Source organism: Thalassophryne amazonica, chromosome 1 (genome assembly GCF_902500255.1).
Source record: "Thalassophryne amazonica chromosome 1, fThaAma1.1, whole genome shotgun sequence".
Lineage (NCBI taxonomy): Eukaryota > Metazoa > Chordata > Actinopteri > Batrachoidiformes > Batrachoididae > Thalassophryne > Thalassophryne amazonica.
Window position 1 is genome coordinate 17,592,581 of NC_047103.1, and position 22,074 is coordinate 17,614,654.

At 40.6% G+C, this 22,074-nt stretch overlaps 1 protein-coding gene across 6 annotated transcripts in view; it reads right to left on the reverse strand.

The window, feature by feature from the left end:
• Positions 1–1,600: 1,600 nt before the first annotated feature.
• abi1a (abl-interactor 1a) overlaps positions 1,601–22,074 on the reverse strand; it is a 123,856-nt gene continuing 103,382 nt past the window's right edge. For 4 of the 6 annotated variants that reach the window (XM_034166496.1, XM_034166476.1, XM_034166491.1 and 1 more), the window contains 4 exons: positions 12,630–12,845; positions 9,247–9,333; positions 4,263–4,448; positions 1,601–2,528 (listed from right to left, as the gene is read on the reverse strand). In XM_034166496.1, the coding sequence (XP_034022387.1) occupies positions 2,353–2,528; positions 4,263–4,448; positions 9,247–9,333; positions 12,630–12,845 (665 nt within the window). In that variant the 3' untranslated portion in view covers positions 1,601–2,352. The remainder of the gene's footprint in view (positions 2,529–4,262; positions 4,449–9,246; positions 9,334–12,629; positions 12,846–22,074) is intronic. The other 2 variants (XM_034166484.1, XM_034166506.1) reach the window with 2 other exon arrangements.

A 22,074-nucleotide genomic window follows, 5' to 3' on the forward strand; every position in this document is an offset into this window, starting at 1 on the left:
GATGTCCACGTCTTTTCACAATTCCTGTGCTAGTCAGACGACATACCGGATCAAGACAGCATCCAGTTTAGAAGTGAACGGCACATTCCACTGTTACAGGAGTTTTTGTCATGGAAAGAGGAGCGGAGTTCCGCGCGTCGCGGTGGAGCCGCATGACGCAAAGCAACGCCGTGATGAAGCCTCACAGGACATGTTGTGGCATGTCCAGGCTCATCCACAATTTCTCGGTTAGTCACACGACTGAAAACCCACCGATAGCCGTCTGAAAGCCATCTCAAAGCCGTCCTGTGAGACCAACATGGAGGTGGTTTTGTGCCGCATAATAAACGGCTCCATGGTGCGTCCCTCCGCTTTTCTTTCCATGAAAAAAACTCCTGTAACAGTGGAATGTGCCGAAAAAGTGCTGATGTCCACGCCTTCTGCCTTTTTGTGAAAGTTAGACGACGTCCCGGATCAACAAAGCCTTCACGTTGGAAATGATCTGGTTGTTTCAGCGGGGTTTGAGCCTGTCGATCGGTGCTCGGAGCGCGGCGCGCTCTCAGCAGTTGTGGGCGGTCTTTAAACCGTCTGGAGCAGTGCTCACACAAAGCCTGCTCACAGGTGAATGACGCAACCGACAGGCGTGAAAAAACTCACGCATGCGCACGAAGGTTCAAGCTTGGCTGATGCAATCACGCGTGATTCAAATCCATATGGTTTTTGAAAAAAATAAAAAGGTCGGATACTTTTCTCACAGACCTCGTATCCTGAAACATGAATTCCACAGGTACGGTATGAGATTAGTAAAAGCATACAAAGCTACATGAAATATTTGTATACACAAGGGGAAGAATTTCAAGTCCCATGGATCAGGCTTAGAGTTAAGGATTCGGCATAGAAACTCAAAAAGGGACGGCATGGGGTTGGGTCTTGCCAATGATCAACCAATCAGAGATATTCCATCTTCCGTACCTGTAGCCATTGCCTTTTATTAAAAATATATATAATTCTGGCAGCCACCACATGGAGCCACCATGCAAAATTTGAAGAGGTGCACCAGTAAAACAACAGGGCATTTAAGCAGCAACTGTTTCAAATTTTCAACCTTTCAACAGTTTCAAAGGTTAATGGATTTATTTCAAATGGATTTATGTTTCTGACATTGATGTGAGGAGTTTAAGCAGACAAGAATTAAAAATGTCAACTTCTGCCATTGGTTCAAAATTAATCAAACTATATAGCAAAAATGGCAGACTGAGTTCTTGCAAACAAAGCAACTTTTGCCCGGATTAACGTTACGTGATACAGCTGATTTAGTAACAAAAAAAGTTTAACATGGCAAAATTATTAAAAAATATTGTAAGATTGTTTTAAAAGAAATTTCATTAAAAAAGGACCTTAAAACTCAAAATGCACTTATCTCACATAGCAGTGTCTACTGTAAACTTTGTTTGCCTTCTCTGAACTGCAGGCTTCTTCAAGTCGCCAATGAGAAGTTTAAAGTCAGTCACTGTTTAAATGCCCTAAAATCTAGAATAGGACCAAAAACGGAATGTGTTCCTTGTTTAGCCTGAACTGTGATCTAAAAAAAAAAAGAATAAAAAATTTTAAGATTTTTTTAAATTCATTTTAATGTATATTAGAAAATAAGATTGGGGAAGTCTAAACAAATGTAGTAATTTCAGCAGTGTAGGCTTTTTTTAAGAAGTATATATATTTGCAATACAATGGCGATAACATTAATGCTACAATTTATTTCTTTAAAAAAAATTATTTTTTACATGCTTAAATGCCGAGACTTTCAGGAGTAACTGCTTCTTTTTGATGTGGGATATTAACAAGTCATCCACAGCACTTTCTGGACTTACAGAGGATGAAAACTACCACATCGTCGGCATTCACTGATTTTTACACAAACCCAACCAAGTGCAGCTCGTGTTATGTACACAACTGCCCGTACAAACACTTCAACTGAAGGTGCGCATAATGTTAACATGTTTTCTTCCTAAAAAAATCTAACACGCCTGTTCACAAAGATCAACAACATGCTGATTTCAACTTTGTTTAGAATCTTCATCCCGGCGTCCTTCAGGTACATGACAGTCATGTTCGAGTTTAGCACATGGGCGTGTGTGCAGTTCAATTCTTTACAAATTTATTTTTTACGTATTCCAAGAATGTCCCCCAACTGCCCTTAAAACACCAAAATAAACTAATCACCTTTTTATTTCTGAACCATATGAGAAAACATTGTCATATCAACATTTGTTTTGTTTTTTCTTATGTGAGTCTCAGGAGTCGGATTGCTTTCATCGGTCTCAGTGGTTTTGATGCGACTGAATAAATAGAAGGTACTGTTACCACGAGGTCCCTTCAGTCGGCGTAGTGCATGATGCTCTCCACATAGTTGCCGGGGAACAGGCCGGTCACGCCACTGCAGACGCCTTCAAACCAGCCGTCGTCGTTCTTCTTAACAACATAAATGATTGCCCCCTCCATGAAAGTCAACTCGTCGTCTTTGTCCTTGGTGTAGTCGTAGATGGCAACCACTTAAAAAAAACAGGAGAGAGGAGACTATCATCAAGAAAAGTTTTAATGTTTTGGTTTTGGAACTGGTTATATTTACGGAAAACCAATCAACCACACACCGGCAAAGACTATATATTCCCGCATCAGTTTTCTTCATTCACTTCTTTGGGATATGGTACTGAGAATGCATGTTGTTTTACCACAAATAGCATGTTAAAAAATTTGTGTGTGTGTGGTGGTGGGGGCAATTTCATCATTAACTTGTACAGAGTTCAGTTCACATCTCCACCATAAATTATCTAGTGCCCAAAAACTCAAAAAACACACACATAGTTGGATTGACATTTGTTCAGGCAACATGTAACATCACCTGAAGATGTGCAGTAACATTTTTCTAAGCAAAACTGTAACTCTTAAGTATGTGTTTTTTTTAAGCACATTATGAATCTCATTGCTCACAGTGGAGCTAGTCAGCTTATCTGCATTAAAGCTTGCTAGCATTACCTGAGCTAATGGACTGGTAGCCTTTTAGCATTACTGGCCAATTAGCTTTGGGTTAGCATTGCTAACAGGCGCATGTGTAATTAGCACGTGTATGCTTATGTTAGCAAGTATGTATCGTATTTTCCGGAATGTAAGCCACATTTTTTTTTTACTATATTGGGAGGTCCTGTGACTTAATCTCCGGTGTGACTTATAATTATATATATATATATATATATATATATATATATATATATATATATATATATATATATATATATATATATATATATATATATATATATATAGTAGAAAAAAAATCACATTTGTTATTAATAATAATAAGAACAACTTATAAGACTTCACCAGAAATCAAAAGACAAAACAAAATAAACAAACTCTAACAGAATAAATGGCAATAATGAAAAGTACACCACAACAATACACAAAAATCCCAAACTGAAGGACTAATAATACAGAAAAAGAAAATGTGACTTGTACTCCAGTGCGACTTATATATAGGATTTCCTCTTGGCATTTTTAACAGATGTCACATACTCAGGAAAACAGTACAGTATGTATAGATTTTTTTAAGCACATTATAAATACTATTGCTTCCAACGGAGGTACACTCAAAAAATGGATGCATTGGTTGAACTCAATTCAATTATGAGCAGGATTTCCATCTAAAAAATATATGTAGCCACAACTCAAATAAAGCACATCCATGCAAGATAATTTAATTTAGTTGGGACTACATACATTTATTAGATGGAAATCCTGCCCATATCTGAACTGAGTTCATACAATGAGTAATTTGAGTGTAATCAGATCATACCAACAAACACTAAGATTGATGTCAGCACCTCAGCATTACACCTAACGTCAAGCTAGTGCCAAGCCAATTATACAACATATTATATAAAGACTGTAACTTCACTAAAATAAAATAAAAAACAGTGCTGCAAGACAATGACAGTGTTTACCAGTTATAAACCGCAACTGCATTAAATTTATATAATTTAGAAGGAACTTTGAACATGTTTCTCAGTATTTTCCTAATACTGCTCAAAGGAAAGACTAATGGTTCAACAGATTATAACCAAATTTATTGGCTGTGATCATAATCAAGTCTTTTTTATTTATCAACTCATCTTTCATAAATACTGTGACTAAAGAAACCTACTAAAACAGCTATTGTTATTTGGAAACTGTTATATATGCCATTAATTTAATAAATGTATTCATATATATAAGAATTTCATGCAAACCTTTTTCAATGTAGTTCTTGGGTGCCCACTGCGGGTCTCCATCGGCATAAGGGTCACTATAGTGCACAACAGCGGCATCCTCCTCTTCATAATCCACTGGGGGAGGTGGCGGAGGGGGAGGACTGTCATCAAACATGGGCATGTCATCCGGAGGCGGAGGGGGAGGTGGAGTCGGAGTATCTGCAACTGTTTAGCAACGATGAACAAAGTAAAACATGGTAGTGAGGTTTAAAGGGTCAACAAGATTCTGGTGGTGGGGTCGGCGGCGGCTGAATCATGCAGAAATAACAGAAGAAACATGCAAAAGAGTGAGGGTGCAGGATAATTATACTCCAGGATTTGTGACAATCTTAACCATAAAGTGCCAGCATAATACTAGTCCTGTAAATGACAAATAATCTTGTAAATATGACAGTGCACGGGTCATCCAACAAAGTTCAATAAAAATGAAGCATGCACTGGTTCTGCGCGTTACTGTATCTACCACGCAATGGAACCAAGTGCTGACCCCCCAGTCAGTCCTGTAGTCTACACTCATCCCCTGACAGAACCCATCTATTACATCAGCATCCACCTGCTGGGATCTTCACATGCACGTTGGACCAATAGAGTTACATACATGAAAGTTAGAGGGCGGAGTCAAGCCTGGCCGTGTGCCGACAAGAAGCATGCACAGCCATGTCCGGAGAGGGCAGAAAGCAATGCTTACTGCACACTTCAATGCTGGAACTGTTGTGTTTTCAGACAGATTTTACTTGGATCTGGACTTTTACTTGGACTGGATTATCCAGTCACTCTCTTTATTCCCACGTCAACTCCAGAGTGTGCTTTGAGCATTATTTTGTGGGAAGCTGGAAATTTCACGTCATTAGGATCTTGGGACAACGACATCCCGAGAATTTATCCATCGATTTATTTACATTGCATGATGTGCTGTGCTGTGTTTAGCGATGATCGAGTCGAGTATGTTTCCATGTCAGCGTTAAGGACGGGTGTTATAATAATCCCGAAGCCCCAATATTCCTGCCGGGGAGGTAAGAAATTGAACTCTTTTAATTCTAATTTAATTAATACTATTATTTTAATTAAAAAGCGAACCAAAAACAGGGAGGTATGGCATTTATAGTCCATGTAAAACCATTGTTTTGTTTTGTTTTTTTAATATATATATATATTTATACATCAAATACAAACAAAACAGGTACTGTACAAAATCTTGAAATGGCTGCACACATAAAATTTAAAAGTAAAACAACACAAGCATACAATAAAATAATATTGTATATTATTTCCATATAATAAAAGAAAATATAGGTCAACCAAACATTTACAGATCAAATTTGTCTAGAAAAGACACTAATTTTGAAGCATTATTGGATTCAATCAATGATAAAGACTTAGAATAGGGGTTGGTAAGGTTAGACCTTACTTGTGTGAAGCGCCTTGAGGCAACTTTGTTGGGATTTGACACTATATAAATAAATGAAATGAAACAATAAAGTCTTAACCCATTTCTCCAATGAGTAATGTTTGGTTTTGTCTTGAAAAAATTACATTTATATATCTAGTTGGATAAATCTTGTTCACTCAACATGCACACTCTATTGCACATCTTTGTGTCCTTTTTACCCTCTTCGGTACTGGCGGCTGCACCCCAAAGTAGACACGGCAGCGTTACGTTAGCGGTAGATGGAGTCCACTCTGCACTCTAGCTTTCATATACGGAACTCTATGGTTGGATCACACTTGGGAAAACATACCCCCATAGCGGTAACAACCCAGAGTGCTCTCACAGAGCAACCCCACCCCATCCCCCATGGCCCAAAAATCTCTATATTTTTGTCCTTGAGTGCTATTTGGGGTTCTCTAATGCACTGTCAGCGCTGTCTCTCCAAATTCCAAATAACATGAAAATCAATGGGAGATATTAAACAAATAACACAGGGTGACCCCCCCCCCCCCCCCAAAAAAAACAGAACCCATAAAAATTGTAATTAATCCTACAAAGCTCAAAATTACTACTGTTCCAATCGTCTTCCCCAACATGTCTTTGTCAGCCAAGGTGGTCAATATCGGGGTGAATGTGACGCATTGATGTATTGACTAAAAGTCAACATTTTAGTTGAGTTTTAGTCAAAACGTTTTAGTCTTTGTCTATTTATTTCAGAGATAATTTTTGTTTATTCATTCCAGTTGACTTGTGTTCCACAGCTGAAATATTGATTAAATGTCTGGAATAACAAACCTCTTAAACAAAATGAATTGAATGAACACAATCAACGTAGAGAAATGATTCTTTTCCCCTTACACATCCTCAAAAACAGTAACGGCCCAACTGCAGTATAAATTTTTTTTTTCATTATAACAGCGTAAAGGACCATTACGCTGTTATAATGCTGGTGAGAACCCTGTATCGTAGCCATAATATGTTAAACTAAAACTATCAGTGGGTGCAGCAAGAGGATATGTAACATAGCCGACAGTACAGTAGAAGAACTGCTGGCACAAACACATTACAGCTGGACTGGATGTTGCATTTCTTCTTGTGTTGTTGTTGTTGTTCATTCGGCTGCTCCCGGTTTTTTTGTTTGGGGTTGCCACAGCGGATACAGCCAGACCCGCATTGGTAATTGGCACAAGTTTTACGCCGGATTCCCTTCCTGACGCAACTCCAGTTTTACCTGGAGAAACACACACAGCCGCTTTTTTTTTTTTTTTTTAATTTATTGCAAAACATTTTCGTCTCGTTTTTATTTGTCAACAATAACACATTTACATAGTTTTAGTCAGTGTTTTTAGAACACTGTCTCGTCATCGTCTCGTCTTAGTCATGGGAAAAAGGGTTGTTGACGAACATATTTTGTCTCATTTCATCTGATGAAATTAACACTGCTGCCCACCTAACATAGTATTTGCTTTTTTTACATATCCTGTTGCCAAAAAAAAAAAAAAAAAAAAACTAGCCTGAAAACTATCTACTTATGCCTTTGTAATATTCTGGAATTTTCAACAGTATTGCAGTCTTTCCACCAGCAGGGGGCAGACTACAGTCCCATCTTCCACCAGACCTACTGCTCATTTCCCCAAACATTATTATTCACCTCATATCAACCCTGCAGTGCTGCAAGTACACACAGCATGTCAACACCAAGCCCAACAGTCATCAAGAAAAAGTAGCTTTTCATATTTTACAAATACCTCAGCTGCCCACAAAAATCTTCCATATGTACCAAGAAACAGTCAAATGTAGTGAAAGAAATAAAGGCATGCAAACTTCAGATTAACCTGCTTAATGTCACACTGAAATTAAAAATTCTCATCTTTATCACGCTTCAGTCTTAGAATATTTGTTGATTTCAGTTGTTTTTAATTACTTTTTCACAGTTATATTTACAAACCCCCATTTCATAGAAAAGATTTAGATTTATTGATTTTCAACATGTCATTCTGTGTTTGAAAGTTTGTACATCAATTAATCAAACTAATTACAATCTGGTGAGTCAGCTAACTGGCTCCATTATGTAAAACCATCTGTTAGCTCGTGGCTCCTCATAACTAGCAGAGTAATGTGATTCAGAAGTGTGCGTTTTGTTGTCAGTTGGTGACATTGTTATTTGTTGTTCCCCTATTACACGGTTGTGGCCTAAGTGGCTGTGTGCTGCAACTGTTCCTTTCAAGAAGGTTGGTTCAACATCAACTATGAGGGGTGTGAAAATCCTGTAGTGCCTGGGCTTTTTCTGGTGTGAAAGCCCCAAGACTTTGTGCTTAATGTCAAAGCAAACTACGCCTGGTGGTGCCAGTTACAGAAATGTACACATGGGCAAAGTCACTTGAAAATCTAAGATGGCCACACATAAATACGATTTTGCCCATATATATTATTTAAATTAGCACCAATGGATTCCTTGGCCTTGAAACTGTATTTTCAGCCACTGGCATCAACATTCGAGGTAATCTCCGAGCCAAAATATTGGGGGGGGGGGGGGACTTCAATTTTAAGATGCCAGTTTTACAAATCCAAGGTGGCCACCATAGTAGCTTCTGGGGAAATTTAATAATCTATTTTTTGATTGGCTATTGGATGCACTTTTTAAAAATGCATGGTTTGGCAAATCTCCACAAGATTCCAATGAATGCTAGGACCTGAACACGGTGAACTTGACTATGTGGCGGAAACTGTGTGAATATTCATGACTTTTCCATAATGGTACATACATGTTTGAATAGAGCTGTGAAGGAACTCTGCCATAATTAGATGTAAGATGTTAGAGGCAAGTAAAAACTAGGGTTGGGACAACGAATGAAAATCATTAGTCGACTAGTCAAGTACCTTTAATCATCGACGAGTCGGCGACTAAATTTGACATTGCATGAATTAAGCCAATTTCAAATCTCCATGGTGAAACTCAAATGTGACATTTATTTGAACAAATAAGCGCAAAATCACAAATCCAAAAAACAGCATTAGCATGAGGACAATGCCTGCATTGATTTACTAGGCACAGACCACCCATCTGAGCTGACAAACTCACCTGCCAAGGTTCACACACTTTCTGCAGATCTATTCTTTTAAGGGTTAAATGAACATAATAAATGGCTTTAGACCAGTCGACCAATAAAAAATACTCAACCAGTCGTATGTTAGCTAGTCATAGTTGACTATTACGACTAGTTATCCCATCCCTAGTAAAAATGTAGTTATTTTACATAAACTAGGACGCCTGCAAGATTTGAAGTTTTGAGTTTGAAAACATCTTTGATAGCGTCAAGATGCTACAACTTCATTTCAGTGTGACGTTAAAGTTACATTAAACATTTCATGACCCTAGTAGGACACGTTCATTCACTGTTAGTATTCCGACGGACATTTTTCTCAACAGATGGAGGAGGAGGATGAACAAGCATAATGCATGCTGGGAATTGAGGTCGTGGGAACAAGTCTGCACAGATAAGGACGGAAACAAGTCCGAGCCTCTACACTTACTGCTCTCCTGCATCCTGGCCACAAAGCCAGTCAGAGGGATCTGTGGAGTCAGCTGGGGCATGGGAGGAGGAGGAGGAGCAACAGACACTGAAGGCCAGCGGAGAAAAAACAGACGGACACAGAAGAGCCAAGAAAGGAGATTTAAATAAATAAATAACTTCGATCAGTGCGCACCCCCAATCCGTGCAAACGCTGACAGACAGAAGAAATAAAACAGCGGTGATCTTGGATACAGCCCTGATCAGTAGGACGGGCAAAAAGAGATTTCACCTACAGTTTGTCATAAGCTTAGATTTGATCGGTTTTCTTGAAACAAAAGCCTTCTCAATACCTCCTTGTAAGCTGTCATGGGTGTCTTTATGGCATCATATTAGTGCCAAAAGTACTCATGCATTCGGCATATTATATTATTTCACACACACAGATGTTAACTGTGAGCATACAAATTATCTCTGTGCACGCACTCAGAGGAAACTGCTCCCCGAGCGAGGAAAAGGTGCTTTCGGCGAGGAGGAATATGTGACCAGCATACCAAGCAACCACTCAAAAATCACCCTGCTCTCTCGCTTGAAATTTTTGCACAATGGGGGAGAGAACCAGGGCTGGTACTGGCTCTGTTGTGATCAGTCATTTCTGAAGAGCAAGATTTGATTGACAGCCCTCCTCCTCAGACAAGGAGGTCTGCTGAGGGGTTCTTACCTGAAGGAACCCCTGTCCAGATGCCAAGGGGGTCCTTCAGGTAAGAAACCCCTGCCCAGACGCCAAGGGGTTACTTCTGGCAAGAAACCCCTGCACAGACGCCAAGGGGTTCCTTCGGGTAAGAAACCCCCTGCCCAGACGCCAAAGGGTTCCTTTGGGTAAGAAACCCCTGCTCAGACGCCAAAGGGTTCCTTTGGGTAAGAAACCCCTGCTCAGACGCCAAAGGGTTCCTTTGGGTAGGAAATCCCTGCCCAGATGCCAAGCGGTTCCAACGGTAAAACCCCTGCCCAGACGCCAAATGGTTCCTTCGGGTAGGAAATCCCTGCCCATACGCCAAGCAGTTCCAAGAGTAAAACCCCTGCCCAGACACCAAGTGGTTCCTTCGGGTAGGAAATCCCTGCCCATATGCCAAGCGGTTCCAACAGTAAAACCCCTGCCCAGACACCAAGTGGTTCCTTCAGGTAGGAAATCCCTACCCATATGCCAAGCGGTTCCAACAGTAAAACCCCTGCCCAGATGCCAAGGGGTTTTACTGGGCAGGTAGGAAACCCCTGGCCAGACGCCAAGTGGTTCCTTCAGGTAGGAAATCCCTGTCTGGACGCCAAAGGGTTCCTTCAGGTAAGACATCTCTGCCCAGATGCCAAGGGTTTCCTTCAGGTAGGAAACCCCTGCCCAGACGCCAAGTGGTTCCTTCGGGTCGGAAACCCCTGCCCAGACGCCAAGTGGTTCCTTCGGGTAGGAAACCCCTGTCCAGACGCCAAGTGGTTCCATCAGGTAGGAAATCCCTGCCCAGACGCCAAGGGGTTCCATCAGGTAGGAAACCCCTGCCCAGACGCCAAGGGGTTGCATCAGGTAGGAAACCCCTGCCCAGATGCCAAGGGGTTCCTTCAAGTAAGAAACCCCTGCCCAGACGATGTTGACTTCTTCATTTCAGCAGACATCCATGTCTGAGAGGAGGGCTGTCAATCAAATCTCACGTTTCAGAAATGACCAATCACAGCAGAGCCAGTACCAACCTTAGTTCCCTCCCCCATTGTGCCAAACGTTTCGAGCGGGAGAGAGAGCGGGGTGATTTTTGAGTGGTTCTTTGGAGCACCGGTCACATATTCCCCCTCGGTCGCAGAAACTTTATTCTCGTTTGGGGAACAGTGTCATTTGAAAGCACGCGTGCGCAGAGATAATTTGCGCGCTTGCAGTTAATATCTACGCATGTGAAATAATATAATATGCTTGAATTCATGTTTTATCGCATGAGTGCTTTTGTCACTAATCTGACACCATATGTCTTGGTGTCTTCCCTCACATCTTCCCCACACATGACCATACTGCTTGTATTTCTTAGTGAGGATGTTAAAAAACAAAAAAAAACAAAAAAAAAAAGTCCAACACACATTCAGTGATTTTGAAATCTTATCCCTTCAATAATATTCAGGAACACCGGACATTTTATTAAATATTCTGATGATACAAATTTTAATTCTGAAATATGCCAGTAAAAATCAATGCTACTCATTCTGACCAACATATTTCAAAGTGCACTTTGGGGGAAATCTGCGGACAGGGTAGGTTTCTTGGGTATAGACTCCAGTGTTTCCCAATCTGGTCTATGGCAACCAAAGTACTGTGCATTTTCCATTTCTCCTTTCCCTAACCGCACACAATGAGCCAAATCAGGAGAATTCCATTGTTCAACCTGACCGAGCTGATCTGCTCTGACTAAATCAGGGACAAATGTGCAGTACTTTGGGACCCGAGGACCACGACTGGGAAACACTGGTCTAGATAAATTCACATGAATGAACAATTGTGTAGGAATGGACAAACTGCCTATATCAAATTAACATTTAAAGCACAAAAACATATCAGAATAATGTGGTAAAAAAAGTTCCATTTTCAAACAGATTCACAACTAAAGTTAATCATTAGCTTCAGTTTGTCCTCCATGACTATGGTGTGTCTTCCACTGAAGCCAGAAGATAAATGGACAGATTACATCTAATTTCTGCCAAACATTTGCTTCTCATCAATCCAGGAGAATTTATTTCTACTGATGTCCAGAAGGAGGCATTGTTTACCACCATATGAGATTACTGAACTCAGCCTACAGAAGTACACAAGCTTCACAGACTGTGTGTTAATGGAGCCAAAACCTTCAATTTTAAATGTCAAAAAGGTACAAATACAATTGTCCAATTAGTTATGGATCTTTTATGGGCAGTAACATTTACAACTTTACATGTAGCTCCCTTTAAATTAAAGCTGACACTGTGCAGTATGATTTTGTTGGTTTCCAACTTAAAGAGTTTTTTTAGACAGCTAAAATAATCTTTGTCAGTGTCCCAATATTCTAAATGTATAAACAAGGAAATTTCAAATCATGTGTTTGCTGTTCATGGGGCAGTTAGCAGACATCGATTGTGTTGTACCTACTGGACAGCAGAGTTAGACATTAAAACAGAAGACTACGGACAGTTCGATAAAAAGATCAGTAATGCTGTCAGGTTAAAAACAAGCTCCATCTTCAGAAGACACTGTTGGTTGCAAATATGAAAAAGTGATGCTTGGCTATAATGATTTAGCACATGTATGTGTGGGGAAAATGATGTAGGAATGTGGCACTACACACCTTAGTGAGAGTCTAGCACCTAAAAACCAGGATGGAGCTGCAGACAGACGGGTCTTACTTGAGTTCTGGCTGTAACCAGGAGTGCCTCCGTTAATATGAGGCTGCTGCTGCTGCAAGGAGAACTGGGAACTGACAGAAGGCGCCCGGCGGTAGGTGCCCGTGGCCGAAACCATAGAGACAGATGAGTTGGAAGGGTTGTGCCGTGAAATCTGCCGCGACATGGTTCCAAACTGGGACACTGGAGCGGGGCCTAGACCAGGTCCAGGGGCCACCGCTGGAATCACCCAAAGACAAGGAAAGAAGGGGAGGACAGGGAGCAAAGAGTGAAAAGGGTTACTTAGAGGAAACAAAGAACCCCGAACATCAATCAGCAAGAACATAGTGAGGAAATGGAAGACCACAGGCACAGTACTAGTTAAGGCCCAAAGTGGCAGGCCAAGAAAAATCCCAAATAAGCTGAAGCAAAGGATGGTGAGAACAGTCATAGTCAACCCACAGACCTGCTCTAAAGACTTACAATCTTGATCTTGCTGCAGATAGTGTCTCTGTGCATCATTCAACTATAAAGCGCACTTTGCACAAAGAAATGCTGTATGATGCTGTAATGCAAAGGATGCCTTTTCTGCATACACGCCACAAACAGAGTCGACTTGAGGTATGCTAAAGCACATCTGGACAAGCCAGCTTCATTTTGGTGCTGTGGACTGATTAAACTAAAATTGAGTTATTTGGACATAACAAGGGGCGGTATGCATGGCTGAAAAAGAACACAGCATTCCAAGAAAAACACTTGTTACCTACAGTAAAATTTGGAGGTGGTTCCATCATGCTGTGGGGCTGTGTGGCCAGTGCAGGTATTGAGAATCTTATTAAAGTTGAGGGTCACATGGATTCCAGTCAATATCAACAGATTCTTGAGAACAATGTTCATGAATCAGTGACAAAGTTGAAGTTGCACCGGGGCTGGATCCTTCAACAAGACAATGACCCTAAACACTGCTCAAAATCTACTAAGGCATTCATGCAGAGGAACAAGTACAACGTTTTGGAATGGCCATCTCAGTCCCCAGACATGAATATTATTGAAAATCTGTGGTGTGATTTTAAGCGGGCTGTCCAACGCTCGGACACAAACAAACCTGAGATGTTTTGTACAGAAGAATGGTCCAAAATACCTTCAACCACAATCCAGACTCTCACTGGAAGCTATAGGAAGCGTTTAGAGGCTGCTATTTCTGCAAAAGGAGGATCTACTAAATATTGATGTATTTTTTCTGTTACGGTGCCCAAATTGATGCACCTGCCTAATTTTGTTTAAAGAATTACTGCACACTTTCTGTAAATCCTATAAACTTCATTTCACTTTTCAAATATCACTGTGTTTGTCTGCAATATGATATATTTAACTGAAATTGCTGATCCAAACAACCAATGATTTATAAAGGAAAATCATGAAAATCATCAGTGGTGCCCAAACTTTTACATACAACTGTACATCACCAATGTCATCAGAATTTGCCTCGTCTGGAAACAATTTAGGATTTTGACCCACATGGGTTAAAATACAGCAATAAGATGCTATGACAATTTCTGTGTTGAAGTCATACATAACATGGAGGTTTTCCTGAATCTTGATCTGCAAATGTGGTAGGCAGAAAAAAATGCAGTACACCTTCAGTTCTGATAGAAAGCCCCCCCCCCCAAAAAAAAAAAATTGGAGAAAGAATGCAACGGACACTCTCAGTAAATGTACTGCAGGCGATCATAAATATGGATAATATTTATTTCACACAAAGATTTTGCTTGGATATCTGCAAGACGGAGACTATGCTCACACAGGTCTGCTGCATCAGTGTTCAAGATGAACATTAAATGCAACTATGTTTTTTCTTGGTTTATCAAAATGACTCAGTAAGGAGAGTTATTTTAAAAGTTTCAGCTGAGTGCATCATGAACTTCAAATGTTGCTCATGTGCAACTTAATTCACTATATTTGCTGTGAAATCCCCCCAAAATAAATACTTTACCAGCTTTTATGGCTGGTAAAGTATTTATTTTAGCTGCCATTTTACAATATACCCCATAAATAAACTGTTTTGCCATAAAAACACATTTCTGCGCCAAACAAATTTTGTCAATTTTGTGGATAATCAAAAAGGACTACATCTTGAAGAGAGTCTAACCAAACAGCAGACCTGATGAAGCTCTGCATGCCACTGGATGGTGTGGAAAGAGAACAATGGAAAACTGTGGGAAATGATTCAGGGAGCAGAGACAGTGACAGCACACACTGGATTATACAGGGTTCAACATAAAAAGTACCGACTCCAAAGACGTGATTAGAAACGCCGGTTGTTTAGAGCCCGAACACAAATTCATAACAGAGTTTGAATATTACATTTGAGGTTGACTTAGGAATCATTCTTATACTTTTCTTCTGCATTTCCATTTCTGTCATTCTCCCGGGAATCCTTACTCTGAGACAGGAATGGGTGGAACAAGAGGAAGTTCAGATTCACCAGAACACAGGAGCACACGCGCACACACACTTCACATTGTCACTGACAAAACTATAGCTGAAAGACTCCACTGATGTTTCAAATGATCGTCTTGTTGGAGTCCCTTAAATCAAGGCAAACTGCACATCCATGCACAGTAATCACACCCCGGGGGTTCTAAACCTTTGTGGGTTCTTGGAACAGACAGTTCTGAAAACATTTCTGACAGTCCGTTGTGTAGGCGGGGTGTTAAACACACAATTTACCAAAGACGCATAAAGAACTGAAAGTACTGAACAAGTCACCGGGATAAACAGATAAAACATCAAAGTGGGTAAATGTCAAACATCCAGTATGTTTTATTCCAACTCTTCTTAAAATAACCCAACAGCTCTTCCTTAAAAGGCTCTGGAGGCAAATATATACAATAAGCAGATACAGTGCACCGCCGGCAGCTACATTCTAAACCATACACCTAGAATGGTGAAATTAAATCCCTCTTCACAACTTTTTCCAGTCCCCTTAGATTCAAGTAATAGTGCACACAGCAAAGTTAGGTTTTAAAACCGCCAATTCAAAAGTTAGCCGTGGTAACATGAAACCAGTGTTTCTCAATAGACAGCTGGTGGTCCATGAGTATTCTTCTTTGTCTTTCGGCTGTTCCCGTTAGGGGTCGCCACAGCAGATCAATCGTTTCCATCTCACCCTGTCCTCTATATCTTCTTCTGTCACACCAACCACCTGCATGTCCTCTCTCAGCACATCCATGAACCTCCTCTTTGGTCTCCCTCTTCTCCTCCTGCCTGGTGGCTCCATCTTCAGCATCCTTCTCCCTATATACCCTGGGTCCCTCCTCTGCACATGTCCAAACCATCTCAATCTCGCCTCTCTGACTTTGTCTCCAAATCATCCCACCTGAGCTGTCCCTCTGATATGTTCATTCCTAATCTTGTCCATTCTTGTCACTCCCAAAGAGAATCTCAACATCTTCAGCTCTGCCACCTCCAGCTCTGCCTCCTGTCTTTTTGTTAGTGCCACTGTCTCTAAACCATACAACATAGCTGGTCTCACTACTGTTTTGTAAACTTTCCCCTTCACTCTTGCTGATATTTTTCGGTCACAAATCACTCCTGCCACCTTTCTCCACCCACTCCACCCTGCCTGCACTCTCTTCTTCACCTCTCTACCACACTCTCCATTACTTTGAACAGTTGACCCCAAATATGTAAACTCATCTACTTTCACCACTTCCACTCCTTGTAACTGCACTATTCCACTGGGCTCCCACTCATTCACTCATTCACACACATGTACTCAGTCTTGCTTCTACTGACTTTCATTCCCCTTCTCTCCAAAGCATATCTCCACTTCTCCAGACTAGACTCAACTTGCTCTCTACTCTCACTACAGATCACAATGTCATCTGCAAACATCATAGTCCATGGGGACTCCTGTTTGATCTCATCTGTCAACCTGTCCATCACCACTGCAAACAAGAAAGGACTCAGAGCTGATCCTTGGTGTAATCCCACCTCCACCTTGAATGAGTCTGTCATTCTGACTGCGCATCTCACCACTGTCACACTATTCTTGTACATGTCCTGCACTACCCTAACATACTTCTCTGCCACTCCAGACTTCCTCATACAATGCCACAACTCTTCTCTTGGCACCCTATCATAAGCTTTTTCTAAGTCCACAAACACACAATGTAACTCTTTCTGTCCTCTGTACTTTTCCAACAGTATTCTCAGAGCAAACACTGCATATGTAGTGCTCTTTCTCGGCATGAATCCATATTGCTGCTCACAGACCTTCACCTGTTTTCTAAGCCTAGCTTCTACTACTCTTTCCCATAACTTCATGCTGTGGCTGATCAGCTTTATGCCTCTGTAGTTACTGCAGCTCTGCACATCACCCTTGTTCTTGAAAATAGGAACCAGCACACTTCGTCTCCACTCCTCAGGCATCCTCTCACTTTCCAAGATTTTATTAAACAATCTGGTTAGAAACTCTACTGCCATCTCTCCTAGACATTTCCATGCCTCCATTGGAATGTCATCTGGACCAACTGCCTTTCCACTCTTCATCCTCTTCATAGCAGCCCTCACTTCTTCCTTGCTAATCTCTTGTACTTCCTGATTTACTCTCACCACATCATCCAGCCTTTTCTCTCGCTCATTTTCTTTATTCATCAACTCTTCAAAATATTTCCTCCACCTTCTCAGCACACACTCCTCACTTGTCAACACATTATCATGTGCATCTTTTACCACCCTAACCTGCTGCACATCCTTTCCAGCTCTGTCCCTTTGTCTGGCCAATCGGTACAAGTCCTTTTCTCCTTCCTTACTATTCAACTTCTTGTACAGCTCGCAATATGCCTTTTCCTTTGCTTTTACCACTTCTCTTCTCGCCTTACGCCGCATCTCCTTGTACTCCTGTCTACTTTCTTCATCTCTCTGACTATCCCAAAACTTTTTCGCCAACCTCTTTCTCCTTATGCTTTCCTGGACCTCTTCATTCCACCACCAAGTCTCCTCGTCTTCCTTCCACTGTCCAGATGTCATACGAAGTACTGCCCTAGCTGTCTCCCTCACCACATCTGCAGTACTTTTCCAGTTGTCCAAAATTGCTTCCCCTCCAACTAGTGCTTCTCTCACCTGCTCGCTAAATTTCACACAACAGTCTTCCTCCTTCAGCTTCCACCATCTGATTCTTTGTTGAGCTCTCACTCTCTTCTTCTTCTTTACCTCTAAAGTCATCCTACAAACAACCATCCTATGCTGTCTAGTGACACTCTCTCCTGCTACCACCTTACAGTCTGTGATTTCTTTTAGCTTGCATCTCCTATAAAGAATGTAGTCCACCTGTGTGCACCTTCCTCCACTCTTATATGTTACCCTGTGCTCCTCCCTTTTCTTAAAGTAGGCATTCACCACAGCCATTTCCATCCTTTTTGCAAAATCAACTACCATCTGTCCTTCCCCATTCCTATCCTTGATACCATATCTACCCATTACTTCCTCATCACCTCTGTTCCCTTCACCAACATGCCCATTGAAGTCTGCTCCTATCACCACTCTTTCATGCTTGGGCACACTCTCCACCACCTCATCTAACACACTCCAGAAATCTTCTTTCTCCTTTATCTCACATCCTACCTGTGGGGCATATGCACTGATGATATTCATCATCACCCCTTCAATTTCCAACTTCATACTCATCACCCTGTCAGACACTCGCTTAACCTCCAACACACTTTTAACATACTCTTCCTTTACATCTTAAATTAATAAAATATTCTAAGTTTAAAATGTTTCAGTTTAACAGATAGAAATACGGTGCCTCTGGAAAGTATTCACAGCGCTTCACTTTTTCCACATTTTGTTATGTTGCAGACTTACTCCAAAATGGAGTAAATACATTTTTTTGCTGCATTCATCTTTCCCTCAATCCTGACTAGTCTCCCAGTTCCTGCCGTTGAAAAACATCCCCACAGCATGATGCTGCCACCACCATGCTTCACTGTAGGGATGGTGCCTGGTTTCTGCCAAACATGACACCTGGCATTCACACCAAAGAGTGACCAGACCAGAGAATTTTGTTTCTCCTGGTCTGAGAGTCCTTCAGGTGTCTTTTGGCAAACTCCAGGTCAGCTGCTATGTGCCTTTTACTAAGGAGTGGCTTCTGTCTGGCCACTCTATCATACAGGCCTGATTGGTGGATTGCTGCAGAGATGGTTGTCCTTCTGGAAGGTTCTCCTCTCTCCACAGAGGAATGCTGGAGCTCTGACAGAGTGACCATCAGTTTCTTTGTCACCCCGATCGCTCAGTTTAGACGGGCGGCCAGCTCTAGGAAGAGTCATGGTGGATCTGAACTTCTTCCATTCACAGATGATGGAGGCCACTGTGCTCATTGGGACCTTCAAAGCAGCAGAAATATTTCTGTACCCTTCCCCAGATTTTCCCTCAAGACAATCCTGTCTCGGAGGTCTACAAACAATTCCTTTGACTTCATGCTTGCTTTGTGGCAACATGTCTACTGTGGGACCTTATATGACGGTAGGCTGAAAAGTTCTAAGGCTCACTATGATACAGTTAATGCATTAACTGCATCATAGTGAGCCTTAGAACTTTTCAGCCTACCCTCATATGTAGACAGGTGTGTGACTTTCCAAATCATGTCCAATCAACTGAATTTACCCCAGGTGGACTCCAATTAAGCTATAGAAACATCAAGGATGATCAGTGGAAACCGGATGCACCTGAGCGCAATTCTGAATTTCATGGCAAAGGCAGTGAATACTTATGTAATGTGATTTCTTATTTTTTTTATACATTTTTAAAAAGTTTGCAAAAATCTGTAAATATATATATATATATATATATATATATATATATATATATATATATATATATATATATATATATATATATATATGTGTGTGTGTGTGTGTGTGTGTGTGTGTGTGTGTGTGTGTGTGTGTGTGTGTGTAAAAGACAGGAAAGTGAGAGAGAAACTTAAAAATTACATAAAACAAAAATGTTAAAAATACTTTGTCACAACTCTAGCTACATCTGTTGAAAACAGTTTCCAATTCCATATCAGGACACAAACATTGAAATTTCTTATGGATTTAATCATCTGCATCCTAAATACAATGAAGCTGTAGTTTATGTAGATGTTCTGTCTCATGGCCGAGAATCCAGCTCTGGTAAAAATAAATAACTGTATAAATAAAAGAATGCAATGAATTCAGTTTACTCCTTTTTCCAGACCAGCTAGTAATAGTAACAAAGTGGCTAAATGGGTGCTTGCTGCACACTCACCTTTGGATGCACAGATTTCATTTTCTAATTTAATAAGTTCAAAATTTTGGAAATTGGGCAAAATGCGGCTTCTTAGGGGGTGAAGAGGTGTACAGTAACAGTCTGTGACCCAGTGTTGAGAACCTCTGAGCTTCAGCCTCACAGCGCTAACAGTAAAGTCAGTATCACTCACTGATTCAGCATCAACAAGCTGCATTAGGCAATATCAAATGGTGCAGAAAATAACCAGTTTGTCTCAATTTCTGGACTGCGTTACCCAGAAATCACATTAGGAGCCGTTTGTGAGGCTCTTAGAAAGAAGCACTGGATCACTGTTTCATGCTTCACTTTCTCAACAGAAAAGATTCCCATGTGCAGTGGTTTGGATTTGCGCAAATAATTAAAACAAGTTTAAGTTTAGAAATTTTGGAGGGTGAAAAAGCAGAGGAGCTAAAAATGAAACCATTATGTAACTTTGCCAAATGATTGGAAAAAAGTATTAATGTCAGCAGCACAGCATTTCTCCCAGGTGTTAATCCAAAGTGCTTCAATAAATGTGGTCAGTGACACACTTTCACAGCTCCAGGATTCCACAATGCAGTGAGTGAATAGATAAATAAATGCATTCATCTCACCCAGTCTGTGAACATGTTAACTCAAAAACAATAAATGTTATCATCTTGGAAGTTTCCCAATTAAAAAGGCATATGATGACTATAAACAGATTGAAAGTTTGTGAAAGCAACTTTGTTTTACTTATGGTTTTTAACATCTATTTGCCTGCCACTTGTGGGACATATCTGAGCTTGTTGCATGATGAAAATATGGAGCAGGTGTGGTTGAAGTTATATGTCATTTGAAAGTAGCTTGATTGTCTGTTTCTTAGGTCTGGTGGCCATCAAGGCCACAGCTGCCATTTTCTACTTTAAAATTTACAATTTACAAATCTACACCTCAACTATCTTTTCCTGGGAGAAAAAAAAAAAAACACTGTGATGCTGGTCATTATTGCTGGTTTTGAAACTTAGCCAAAAATATGATTTATAGCTTTTGTAATTAAAAAAAAAGACAAACAGTAAAGACAAAAGAAGCAGAGGATCTCCACCAATGAGAATACAGGATGATGCCGCTGCATTGAAAAAGGGGGAGAACAGCACCTCCTTCATAACCAAATGCACACATGCAAATACTGTTCTGCAAATTACTGTGTTTCCAAGTGTGTCCCCATCTGTTCACACTGCAAGCAACATGAGCAACAAGTTATTGACAGCGGGGCAAATTGACGAGGAGTGCATCGACTGAAAACGTGGCAGTGAAAAGATTTTCAATTCTTGATTGACGCCATTTTCACTTAAGGAGCCACAGTTCCGCCCATCTTCTGCAAACTGTGAGGGAAACGCAGAATACATACATTTAAAGTGGTTTTTCAGCATACATTTTTGAGAAAAAAATGATACAACAGCAAAACAGAGCACTTAACACTAATTCTACTATTAAGATTCAGTATCAGCTACAGGTGACATTTTCAGGATAATTGCAAATATTTGCAAATATTTAATAAATTATCAATATTTGGTTTGTAAATTGTCTTAAATCAAATCAAATCAATTTTATTTATATAGCGCCAAATCACAACAAACAGTTGCCCCAAGGCGCTTTATATTGTAAGGCAAAGCCATACAAAAATTACGGAAAAACCCCAATGGTCAAAACGACCCCCTGTGAGCAAGCACTTGACGACAGTGGGAAGGAAAAACTCCCTTTTAACAGGAAGAAACCTCCAGCAGAACCAGGCTCAGGGAGGGGCAGTCTTCTGCTGGGACTGGTTGGGGCTGAGGGAGAGAATCAGGAAAAAGACATGATTGATGATGTCTTATAACAAAGACATTTAGAAGCGAGTCAGTTCTAAGCTTATGCAACTTTAAAGACCTGGTTAATGTGATGTGAGGACAGCGTCACCTCCATTCATATTCTACTGGATGAGGAGAATTTTATTGTGGGTTTGTTGGCTGAAAATAATTTACCTACCTACAGACAAAGAGAAAGAGAGAAAGACAGAGAGAGATGTACACAGAAATGTTGTGCGGCCCTGGTCTGAATGATTGGTGTGCCTATATTTTCGATACAGAATTTATTATATGATATTATATTTGGTGCAAACAGAATATTTTTTGGTGAAAATTATCCTAAGTTA